The 13,270-nt window shown below is 38.8% G+C and overlaps 1 protein-coding gene across 1 annotated transcript in view; it reads left to right on the forward strand.

Annotated features, from left to right (window-relative positions):
* Nucleotides 1–13,270, forward strand: part of CCDC196 (coiled-coil domain containing 196) — a 35,304-nt gene that overhangs the window by 7,575 nt on the left and 14,459 nt on the right. Inside the window, exons 6-7 of the mRNA XM_021004750.2 lie at nt 210–269; nt 1,244–1,383. Of these exons, the coding sequence (XP_020860409.1) occupies nt 210–269; nt 1,244–1,383 (200 nt within the window). The remainder of the gene's footprint in view (nt 1–209; nt 270–1,243; nt 1,384–13,270) is intronic.

The raw sequence follows: 13,270 nt of genomic DNA on the forward strand, positions 1-13,270 counted from the left end.
GTTTAATTTTGACATTTGACATTATTCTACTACATTATTATTATTGATTTACCCCCCCCAAAAAAAAACATTCAACAGCCACAAGGGCATGGTGTATCCATACTGGCACTTGGTACTGTGGGAATACAGTGGGAATTTCATAGCTTATAGAGAAGACTGATCTTTATCTTCAATTTGACTTTTCACCAAGAGACTCTTTCTTTCACTAGGAAAGGCTTCAGAGGGACAAGGAACAGGTCATTTTTCAAGTTGAAACCGATGATGTTCAGGTACCAACTCTCCTGACTTTGGACGTGGGGTACAAATTTAAAGTTATCAGGGCGTCTTCAAATTATTTGCTGATGAACCTCACATTCAATGAAAACAAAACCAACTTTGACCAGTAGCAACAGATCTTGATCCCTGACTTACCTAGAAAGAAGCAAAATTGCCCACTGCACCAAAGGGCAAAGTAACCTCCAAAAAGAATTCTAGAGTCTAAGATTGGCCCTATATAAAACTGTAAAGCAGGCAAATCTTACCTTTAGAGAACTCTTATCTTTTTGACACACTTCCCAGCCCCAATGCCCCCATCCTGTTTCTCTCTGTAAGAACTCTACCAAGTGTCTATTCTGAGGTCCTTTCTTTTTCCCCACGTCCTTCTCTTCCTAGGAGCAGATGGATGTGGAAAAAACAATGGATTTGACATCAAAAGACATGGGTTCAAATCCTTGTTCTGCCCTTACTTACTTGTGTGACATAGGGCAAGACACTTAACTTCCTGGGCCCTTAAGTTTCTTTGTCTATAAATTGAGGGAGTTTGAGGTTAACTCTCAAGTATCTTTAAACTCTAAATCTATGATGCTATGATTCCTTCTTCCAGACCCTAGTAGGCAACCTGGTAAGTGGTAATGGATTCATCAATAAAATATCTGCTGATTGTGCTGCTAATCTCCAGATAATAAAGAGATAAGTATTTCCTTACGGGAGATTAAGCAATTTAATGATAGAATGTTAGATTGGAGAATCAAAAGGATTCTGTTTCTGGCTTCATTGTGTAGTCATTGAATAATTTTGAATAAATCACATCTCTCTGGTTCATTTCTTCCTTCTGAATTAGGAAATAAATAATAGCCCACCTCTTTTAGCCTGTGCAGGAATTAATAGGAGTTTGTTGGCAATCCTTGAGTACAAGGCAATGAGCAGTTAGGAACTGGGTTTAGAGAAGTAACTAAGTATTTAGCTATTATTGTTTTCCCAAAAGGAACTTCATAGTAAAGTGATTGAGGAGAAGATTGAAGCTCTGACGAAACCCCAAAAGGCAAATGACCTGCAATTGTTACACTATTTAAGGCAGAATTTGGAGATACCTCAAGTTAGATCCAAACTTCTTATCCCCCCAAGGTAGGTAAAGAGTAGGGTAAGTGTATTTCTGAGGGAGGACTTGGTAGTTTAGTGTTTTTTAACAGACTGAGGCGTCTTAATTTAGGAAGCAGAGAGCTGTTGCCTCTGGGAGTCCAAAACTAAGGTAACAATAGCTAATGCTTATATTTTATATAGTACTTTAAAGCTTGCAAGTGTTTTATGTACATTATCTCATTTGATGCTCACCACAATCCTATGAGGTGTGGGTGCTATTACTGTCCCTATTTTACATATGAGGAAACTGGGGATCTGAGAAGGTAAGTGACTTTACCTAGGTCACACAGCAAGTAAGTATCCCAAACTCAGGCTTTCCTGGCTCCAAATCCAGTTCTCTATCAACTATACTGCTATGGTCTTCAGTTAGGGTGTCTAAGTAGGAGCTGGATGGCAGCCAGAGTTGTTGAATTCCTGGGTCTTTATCATACTATGCTATTCACTAGCAGAAGCCCAAAGGAAATCCACAGATATGAATGGGATAAGTGTGTGTTTGTTTCACCAGCCTAGGCATTCCTCCTGTGTAAGGTTATAATGGTGAAGGAAATGACTCTGAAAAGGGGTAGGAAAGGAAAAAGGTTCTTAAACCTACAAATAGCTTATGGGGGAGTACTATAGAAAGGAATCAGGCATTAAGAGATATTATATAAGTATAAACAACGCATATTCCTTCTTACTTTTGCTTATCCTTTAGTACATAGCACTTTAAACGCTCCCTCAGTGCCCAGCACAGTGTTCTCCATACACTGTAGGTATTCAATAAATGTCTGAGGAAATGGAAATCTTGGACTATTAATTTTACTATGGCTAATTAATTTTTACAGCCAATCTGTAAACCCATTATAAAAGAACTAAAGACAAGATACCAAAGATTTGGAAGGAAAAGAAAAGCAGTGTCACCAGAATCAAATAATTGGTACAACTGCTGATGTTTACAGAAGAACCTAGGTTAGAGTTATCAATAAAAATTCAAATAGTGATAAGATAACCAGGGGCATTGCGAGGTTAAAGTCTGACAGTTGCCAAAGTCTACAAACTGTTTTTATACAGTTCTGCTGAGGTCAATGTCTCATGGCCAGGTCTGAAGGATACGCATTGATGTTAAGGGAAGAGTATTGTTCTAGTTCTAGGAAATGTGACTGAGTATATACAATCTGTTGGATAACATGAACGGCTATTTCCAGCACCTTACTAAAATAGACATGAATTTCCTTTTTGCTAGCTAGGAGGTAGACCAGGAGAATCAGCAGTTGGTAATGGTATCCCACAAGACAGAAATACTCTCCGAATCAAAGAATATTGGAGCAAGAGGAAACTTTCAAGATGATCCAGTTCCCTCCTGCCATCCCACCCCCACCATTCTACACATGAAAAAAACTAAGGCCCAGAGAGATGAAATGAGCTGTTCAAGGTCATACAAGTTAATGAGTGGCAGAGTGAGGTTAGAATTTAGTTCTTCCAATTCTTAGTTTAGTATTCTTTCTCTATACCAGTGCCTAATCAATAATTACAACAATAATAATAACCATTTAAATAGATTTGCAAAGGGCTTGATATATATATATATATCTCACTTATCACAACAACTTTGTGAGATACGTAATATAGGTATTATTACCCTTATTTTACAAATAAGGAAATAGAAGCTTAGGACATTTAAGTGTCAAGTTGCTAAGAGTCACATGGCTAACAAGTGGTGGGAATGGGATTTGAACCCAAGTATTCCCTGACTGTAAGCCTGTACTCCATTCCACCACACTGCGTGCCCTCACCTGAGGACCATAATGTTCCAACTTTTCCTCTTAATGCTTTTGGAAGATTTGGTGCTTTTCTCTTAATTAACATTTTATGAATGAATGAGCCTATGTATAGTTTGCCCTCTATGGATCACAAGTTTCTTCAGTATTGGAAGTGAGAATGATCATAGGCATGTGGAGTAACCATCCTTCATTCCATAGAAACTGGTTTTTCTATTGAGAATGAGAATACAATAGAATACTGTGTTGTATTCTCCTGTACTGTAAAGCTGAGATCTAGGTTCAATCATGGTTCTGCCTCTGGGTATTTTAACCTCCTTATATCTAGGGTAGCTAGGTGATACAGTGGATAGAGCACTGGACCTAGAGTAAGAAAGACTCATCTTCCCGAGTTTAAATATGGCCTCAGACACTTACGAGCTCTATGATCCCAGGCAAGTCATATAATTCTGTTTGTTCCTCATCTGTAAAATGAGTTGGAGAAGGAAATGGCAAACCATGCTAATATTTTTGACAAGAAAACTCCAAATGGGGTCATGAAGAGTTAGACATGACTGAAAACAACTGACTGAACTGATGCCTCATTTTCCTCATGTGTAAAATGAGGGGTTGGAAGATGCTCTCAAAAGTCCCTTCTTGCTCTGTCATTTTATGATTCTAAATCAGAAATGCCCCTAATATGTACAATCCTTGTGTTTGCTTGAATACAGTTGAAAGATAAGACCTGACACCTCATTATAAATATCCAAGTCAACTCACTTAATATTTGTTAAGCACCTGCTATATGCAAAGCACTATGCTAGGCTGGGGAGTAAAAAGATAAAAAGAAATAGTCTCTGTCCTCAAGAAACATACATCCCAATGGAGCCAACATGTACACAACTTAAATACAAAGCATATGCAAAGTAATAGTGGTAAAGAGCACTAACAATTGGGGGGATCGTGAAGGTTCTTATGTAGAAGGTAGTAAGAAGAGAAAAGGACATAGTAAGTAGAGTCGGTCTGACTAGAATATAGGGTGAGTATGGGGGACTAATGTGTGAGAAGGGACTAACATGTAATCAGCTTGGAAATCTAGGCCTGAGCTACACTATACAGGGCTTTAAATGCCAAGTTAAGGGGTTTGTATTTTATCCTACAGTCAATAGGGAGCCATTGAAGCTTCTTGAAGAGGAGAGTAACATAATTAAATCTGTGCTTTAGTGAGATCAATTTGGATCCTGTGTAGAGGATGGATGGGAGAAGGGAGAGAGCAGAGACTGGAAGGAGACTATAATAATAGTTCAGACCAAGGTTATAAAAACCCGGCTGGTTTGTAAATGGAGAGAAGAAATGGATGCAAATGATGTGGTGGTAGAAATGGCAATTGATTAGATAATAGAGGTTGACAAAGGTGGAAGAATTGAGATTGACTTTGAGGTTGGGAACCTTGGTGATTGGAAAGATGCTGTTGCCCTCCACAGAAAAAGGGAGTTAGGAGAATAAAAGTGAGTTTATGGAGAAAGATCATGAGCTCCATTTGATATATTTTGAGTCTGAATCATTTAGGGCAGGAAACAACTCTTGCTGATTGTTCTCAGATTCTGTGTTAATCCATTTACAACATAATGTTTGTCTACCATGTCTATCATGGGATATTAAGTTTTGTAAGCAAGGTGCTGCTTTTTTAAAGAGCAGCTAATGAACATGAAAACAGATAATTTTAATTTAATAACACTAATACCTCCAAGGAAAACTAATATCTTCTAATGTTTATTTGAATTGTTCTGTAAAGAAAACATTAGGATTCATGTAAGTCAAGAGAGAATTTATAATTTTGCTTTTTTGCCCAGGAAGTGGCACCAATCCCATCTCTGAACTAGTAACTTCCTGAATTTCATCAATTCTTTCCTCAGCCCTATTACATGTGGTCCTATATTTTTATATATTTCAAATAGCACAAAGAAGCACTGTTGGGCTAAGGCCACTGGGTTAAGCTCACAGGGCTGGCAACTTTACACCACTCTCTGTCCTTTACCCAACCACCATGGTTTGTCTAGGTTCAGTTTTGGGGAAGCTACATATCTCCTCAGGGGATTGGACTCTCTATTCTCATAGTCATTGGCCCCCACTCTGGCACTCCCAGGGAAAATTTCTACTTAAGACAGTGGTTTTTAACTTGAGGTTGCAACTTTTTTTTAAATTGATAGCTGTATTTCAATATAATTGATTTCCTTTGTATTTTATTTTATGCATTTAAAAACACAATTTTGAAGAGTCCACAGACTTCAAACTACCCAATACATAAAAAAGGTTAAGATCCCATGGTCTAAGGGGCTTCTCAAGAGAAATACCTACTACATAATATGAACAAAGTAGGAAATAGCTTGTTTATTCTAATACAGAAAACAATGTTAAATTGCAGTGTGAATTAACAGAACGATTTAAACAGGATTCAGTAACAACGTATATCTACAGATAGTTAGGAGACTGATCATTAGGACTCATCAAAATTATAACAGTTGTAAAATGTCAAATTAGTAGTTTTACACATTTCATCTCTGCTCTAGACATTGATTAAATAGCCAAATTAGATTTTCTTCCTGGTAGCTTCTCTTTCTGATGATGACGATTTCCTTGCTGCCAATCTGATCTTGCTACTTCTGTTGCTGATAAAAACTGTTTGGTAGATACAATTCTTACCGTCAGCATTCACAAGCCTTTTAGGACCTTTCAATACAAGGAGACATGAGAGCAGAGGTGAAGACAGCCAGTGGCCTCTGCTATGAGTTCACCTAGTTTAGCCCACATTGCACAGTGGGGAGCTGTGGAAAGGCTGCCATTGGATCAAATCAGAGAAAAAGCATTCTTTTCTACCCTTCACTGGAATAACATATTGTCACCCCAAAAGAGGAACCAAAGAAAATGCCATTTAGAAACTCTCCTCTTTTAAAAGAACCCGAGTTCTCAGTTCTTCCAGCTTATCAATCAAGGGACTCTGAGTCATAACGTGGCCAGAAATTGACACCCAACGTTCTGGAATGGTGGCTCTGTATGCTGTAGGGGAAAGAGGGTGAGGAGTTCCATTACACACGAAAGAGAATAATTCCAACTGCAATCTTATTTCCACCCAAGTCTTGGAAAAGTGCCATGAACTCCAATCCTGTGACTATTGGGTTTGCCGAAGTGGAGTGAGACATAACCCCCACTTGCCTGAGAGACCACTGAGCCAATTACATTGCATACCTGTGTAGGTGGACAGAGATTGTTGAGATATGATGGAGAGACAAGTGGAGGAGTTTGATAAAGGCAAACACAAACTCTTTGAATGGCAAATGAGAATCTTCCTAGAGCCAGAGACATTCTGAAGCTGGCCCCTGACATGTTCCTTGGCCCATAACTCTAGAGACTGTTAGGAATTAACTCTTTGAAGAAGAAAGGGCAATTTGGCCCCACAGCTCCTGACCACAATTCCCTCACTCCACATCTTTCTTTCTGATGTGCTGCTGTAATATTATCTACTGGTTGGTTGCAATGCAGTAGTACTACATATCTATGACTTAGTTGGTGAAACAAAGCTGTATTAATGGTTTCTTAAAAAGGAGATCAAACTCTGTTACTAACACCATTAATCTTTACAGTATTCCTGTTTTGGGAGAAAGCAAGAATTATCACACCTCCATTTTCACAGAAGGAAACATTCTCGTAGAAGGAGAAGAATTAATTTTTCCAAGTCTAATACAGCATTAGTCCCCTTACCTTTTTATTGGGCAAACCGTAAAACTCAGAATAGAAGACTGCTAAGTACTAGTCTTTTGCTTTAGCTGCCTCAATTCCATTTCCTCATATTATAAAAATAAGTTTTTCATCTTATTTTTGCTTTGGGACTTAGTGTATCTCTAGAACATAGCATATGGTTAAATGCTTCTTGTCTTATTTATATACATAAATGTATACATGAAGTCTTTCCCACAAAAATCATCTTTTCCCCCTGAAACTCAACTCTCAATCACTGCACTTATCCAATCTATTGCCACATCTTTGCACTCATACAGCCACCAACCTAGTTCACAACAACTCTCCTAAATGTTCCCTTCTCTCCACTACCATCCTTTTAATCACCTAAGCTCACAATCTTTGTGTCAATCCTCAACTCTCAATCACTGCACATATCCAATTTATTGCCATATCTTGTCATTTCTACCTTCACAACAACTCTCCTAAATGTTCCCTTCTCTCCACTCACATAGCCACCAACCTAGTTCAGATCCTCATCACCTCACCATGTAGTATTACAATAGCCTTTGGACTGGTTTCCCTTTCCTTCAAGAGTCTCCCCACTTAAACTTTATTTGTAAAAAAGGTAAATAAAAACAAAAGTAGTAACTCCTATACTGCAGAGGATATTTCATTTTTGTTTTTGTAGTTCTAGATCTCTGCACAGTGCCCTAATTGATCACAGTGCTAATCCACATACATTTGAAAAATAGTAAGACATATTGTATACCATATTGTAATCTATAGAAGGTATTTTGGTTTATTTTATGGATTTCCAGACCCATTGTAATAACTCTAGAGGCCTATAGGTTGGGAACCATTGGTATTATGTATTATTTATGCTAGGTTCTGGGAAATACACAAAGTTTAAATAAGACATGATTTCTGCCACCACAAAACTTACATCCTAACAAAGAGGGAACTCACTAACCAATTTAGATTTTTCTTTTAAAAAAAAGTTGTGATACATAACTAAATATATAGAATACAAAATAATAATACATGGTAAGGAGATGAGCTAAGTACAAAGTTATATATGACATATTAAAAGGAAAATGTCAAGGAGGGAATCAGGTGAGATCTGAATGTCAAATTCAGATTAAACAGTTAATTTGTTGTTATTACTTCACTCTGAAAAACCTTCCAGAAGACCTTAGGGAATTAAATCTTTAAGTTTTGAAATTTGAAAAACAAAAAGCAGAAAAGCTATTCTTTAGTAGAGAGGATATTACTTTGAGCTGATGGGTAGTGACAGCTTATTCTGATAGCTCAAGTGAAAAGCAAGGGATGTTAAAAAAAGCCATCTACATAGATAAACCTGAATAGGAGCAGTCTACCTACTTTCATTTCTCCCTTTCCTTATGCCTTAGCCTTTCCTTTTTTCCTTCTACCCTCATTTCTCTTGTTACTCTCTTTTTCTTCCTTCTCTCCTTTTTCTTGCCTCTTTCCTATATATACATTTTTATCTTTTAGGCTACTCTCTCCCCCTAAAAGAACCGGGCATTAGTATATGTACGTATATAGACACACAAATATACATGCATGTGCACTGCGCTAACTACAAGTAATTTTATAGTTCAAAATTTTAATTTTAGAAATAGATGAGTAAAACTATATTTTCTTTCTCTCAAAATAACAATGTAAGCTTTTTGTTTTTGTTTTGTTTTGTTTTTTGCATAGGAGATAGCATGGTATAGTATAATGGTGTCAAACTCAAATAAAAATACTACTAATCCATACATGAGGATCCTGACAGGTTATATATTAACTTAGTTTTAAAATATAATGTTATTTATGTTGTATTGTATTTTTATTTATTTTGTTAAATATTTCCCAATTACATTTTCATCTGTTTGGGCCACACTGGGGGGTGCCTCCTGTTTGACACCTCTGGTATAATGGATAGAGAGATAGCCTCTAAATCAAAAAGACCTGTGTTCAAGTCCTATCTCTAATACCTGCCTGCTTGATTTGTGACCCTGGACAAGTCATTTAACTTCTTGGTGTGTCGTAAGCTATCACATAAGATGATTAAGTGGTAGAACAGTTGCTAACCTAAATTGGGAGGGTGTGTTTCCTTATCTAGGTGATTCCTATACCAGCGAAATCACAGGTCCACTTGCCCATGATACCTGGTTGGTCTTATTTATGTTGATCATTGGCCATGTTTTACACACACACACACACACACACACACACACACACACACACACACACACACACATGCATATATGTACATGTATGTATATATGTGTGTGTATACACATACATATATGTATGTATGTTATATATCACATTTATATCTACAGGATAAAAAAAAAGCCACCATTCTGAGCCTTAAGGATATGACTCTGGATGGGCATACCTTATTTACAAGAAACATAAGAAAACAGAGATGGGGCAGCATTGTGTGAGGTAGCATGTAGCTGTGAGGGTGCTGGTTGTGGTGACGTGTGTCTGTAATCTCTGCTGAGAGAGGCTGAAGCTTGGTGATTTGCTTGAGCTAAGGGAGTTCGGAGCTGCAGCAGGGCTAAAGCCTAATCAGGTGTCCCTACTAAGTCTTTCACTTGTAGGGTGAGCCAGGGGGCCACCCAAGCTACAAAAGAAGAGCCTTAGGGCCCTGGACCAGGTCAGAAACAGAGCAGGTCAAAACTACTCTGCCAAACAATGGTGGAATCAGGTGCATGAATGGCTATTGTACTTCTATCCTTGATGAGATAGAGAAACCTTGTCTCAAAAAAAAAAAAATAAAGAAAGAAAGAAAAAGAAAAAAGAAAAGAAAAGAAAAAGAAAAAAGGAAATTGAGGACTCAGAGGGATAAGGCATGGGAAGAGCATTTTAGTGAAGATAAATAGAAACAGAATCCAATAATTTTTCATCAGAGTATACTACGGACCACATGAACAGAAAAAGGAAATAGATGAGGAAACCAGAAAGGGTGTCTGAGCACTCTCTCTGTCAATAGCAGAATAGCAAATAACTTCTTGACCTGACTTAACGATAGTTTCGTTCTTCAAAAAAGGACAAACAAGGTGAGATTCTACTCTGGATCTGATTGTTGCTAACAGGGAGGAATTGGTTGTTGGGGTAGAAATGATGGGTACATTAAGAGGAACTGACCATTCCTTCATTCCCTTTCATTACTACGGTTTTACTTCCTTCTTTACATAAAAGACAATCTGACAACCACTAATTATTATTTGTGTGATTAATGTCAACAAAAGTAGAGATTTGGGGAGAAGTTTGGCCTTCAGTGAGGCTCAGCCCTGAGGAAGAAAGCAGATATGATAACTATTTACATCAAGCAATGATCCTATCATTTTGGGACAGGGGAGAGGAAAGTCATGCACAGTCTGACACACAGCCTAAGTTTTTAAGAGAATAGATTTTAAAGACTTCGTAGAAAGTATAGGTAGAATTCCATGGAATTAAATTCGATGAGGGGGGAGTTAGCATGATAGGGATGAGAAACTCTCAAGAATGAAATTTTGAAGGGACAAAAGGAAACAATTCCAATGACAAGGGAAAATGGGAGTTGTCTGAAGAGACTCATGTGGCTGCACAAGGAAATTCACCAACCAACTCAAATTTTAAAAGGATAAATACACAAGACAGAACCCAGGGTGGGTAACAGAGGATAAATATGAGTGTAACATGATCCTCCTATTGAGGCGAGGTTTCTCTATCTCATCCAGGAAAGAAGTACAGTAGTCACTCATGCACCAGATTCCACTATTCTTTGGCAGAGTAGCTTTGACCTGCTCTGTTTCTGACCTGGTCCAGGGCCCTAATGCCCTTCTTATGTAGCTTGGGTGGCCCCCTGGGTAACCCTACAAGTGTAAGACTTAGTAGGGACACCTGATTAGGCTTTAGCCCTGCTGCAGCTCCGAACTCCCTTAGCTCAAGCAAACCACCAAGCTTCAGCCTCTCTCTGCAGCCAAGATTACAGGCACTAGTGTCATGAACACTAAAACTCAGAATGAGCTGAGGGTGATGAGCAAAGGTGAAGAGAAGAGTTAGCTTGGTTTGTTTGTTTTTTTTAAAGCCACATTGCGAGAAAGAGGAAATGCAAAAAACTGACAGGATCATTGAGGTAGATAGAGTTACTGTCTGCTCCTTTTCCCACCTGGCTCAGCCTCATCGAAGGCCAGACTTTTTCCCAAATCTCTGTTTGTGTCAGCATTAATCACAAACACAAGGATTAGTAGTCATCAAATTGCCTTTTACTTAAAAAATAGAGTAAAACAACAGCAATAAAAGGATAACGAACAATTGGGGGAGGGGGGAAAATGGGAGAAAAGAGGGATAGTTCATTTGGATAGGAATAAACCAGTAGTGGAGCTGCCAGCTGCAGAGACAGAAACAGCTTCTTCTTGAGTCCAGTACTCCCAAGGATGAAAAAAACCATCTACCAGTTTAATAGGGACATGAGCTATTCTGGACCAGGCCCAGTTCAGGATGGATCCAGTGGATGACGCTCAGGATAGGAACAAAATGAGATACTTGCTAGACCTTTTAACATTTAATAAAGGCAGTTTACTTCACAAAAGCATGGAAAGGATATTTAGCAAGGATCCAGCATTGATCTGGTTAGTCATAGTTCTTCTACCTCCGTCTTTGCCATGACAGTGTGCCTAGTTAGAAGCATAGTTCCAGCTTTTAAGAGTCCTTGACTCTTCACGCACTTAACTTTTATTGCGACCAGAAAGCTACGTCAGTAATTCAAGCCTTAGTTCCCTGGACCAATAAAATATCAAGGATGGTTTCATTGCCTTTTAGGTAAAAATTAGCCTAGCCTACATGGCAAGAACTTAGATACTGCTTCTAGTACATGAGCTTTAAGGCAGGCCTGCTTTAACAGATAAGTGAGGAAAAATTAACAGCTTCCCCGGCTTTCCTAAGATCTTACCGGCATGTTCATCAGCCTTAGTCTGAAAGAGAAGGGAGTTGGGGAGTTAATAAAGCTGACATTTGCTCCTCAGCTTTTGATTCCCAGTGTCCACTAATTTGGTAGCAAAGGATCAGCCCCAATTGACCCTGCCTTCTTCTTCCCTGATTGGTAGGCCTGCTATTTCCAACTTCTCTCTCCCAAAATCTTCTAAAAACAGTCCCAGAAATTTAAGTTCAAAGACATCATCAACTGGTGAACTCTTGAGCAGCAGAACTCCCAACATTGGTGCAACAAACCCATGGGGGCTGATGAACTCACACAGAAAGTACTGAGAGAGGGGGAAAGAAAGGTCTGGAACAAAGTCTTGAAGTGCACATATAGTCACATGAAATGATGTGGATGGTGAGCTAGCAAAGGAAACTGAGCAAAGGCACAGGAAGATAGAAAGGGAATCAAGAGCTGTGTCATGAAAACTCAAGGAGGAGACAGCATTCAGTATTTGGCAGGGTGGTCAACAGTGTTCAATGCAGAAAAGAGATCAAGAAGGATGAGGACTGAGAAAAGATTTGGCAGTTGAGATCAATGATAACTCTGGAGAGGGCAGTTTCTGTTCAGCGATGAGGTCACAGGCCAGATTGCAAAGAGTTGAAGAGTGAGCGACATGTAAGCAGAGCAATAGGTGGTTTCCTTTTTTTTTTTTAAAGCAAAAAAAAAAAGTTAAAGTTGCTTTTTCTAGAAGTTTGGCTATGGAAGGGAAGAGAAACAGGGGATGCCGGCTAGTCAAAATGAAGGAGAAGCTGTGGTTACCAAGCATCGGTATAGCTTTATCAAGAAGAGGTCATGCCAGACAAATTTTATTTCCTTTTGTTGTTGCTGTAGTTACTAGATTGCTAGCTCAGAGGAATGCAGCAGATCAGTTTACCTAGATTTTAGCAGAGCAAATTTGGTACCTGTGGACCAGGGTGGGAGAGGCTTTTCCCAAAAAGGCTTGGGCTCTGGCATTCGTAGAGGCTAGATTCGTCCTGGAAGTGTCCTGACCCCAAAAAGGTGAGAATCAGGCTCTTCTTGCCTGATTCTGACATATCATATCACTAATAAAAATCACCCATTATAATTGCCAGGGAGATAAAGACAATTTTATAGGATCACTGAACAGCTATTTCACATTCACTTCAAATCTAGACTGTTTGAGCATCTGAAAAGGTCCAGATCTTCTAGATAGCCAGGAATGACCCCATGGTCCTTTCAGAGGCAGAATCCTCCTGATGGTGGTACTCTTCTCCTCTGTGAAGCTATTAGGGAATTATATCCTACTGGGCAACCAGTACTCAAATTGGTAATTTTCAAATTCACAAAGCAGCCCAGGCTGGAAATGCAGATTTCACTGGATTGCTGTTCAGTGACCTGGACTCAAAGAGTAGTCAGTCCTTTATGATTTAAGGTCAGCCTGGCAGCTCCAGGCATCTGA

The sequence above is a fragment of the Phascolarctos cinereus genome, unplaced genomic scaffold (genome assembly GCF_003287225.1).
Source record: "Phascolarctos cinereus isolate Bilbo 61053 unplaced genomic scaffold, phaCin_HiC Scaffold_3;HRSCAF=262, whole genome shotgun sequence".
In the NCBI taxonomy this organism is placed as follows: domain Eukaryota; kingdom Metazoa; phylum Chordata; class Mammalia; order Diprotodontia; family Phascolarctidae; genus Phascolarctos; species Phascolarctos cinereus.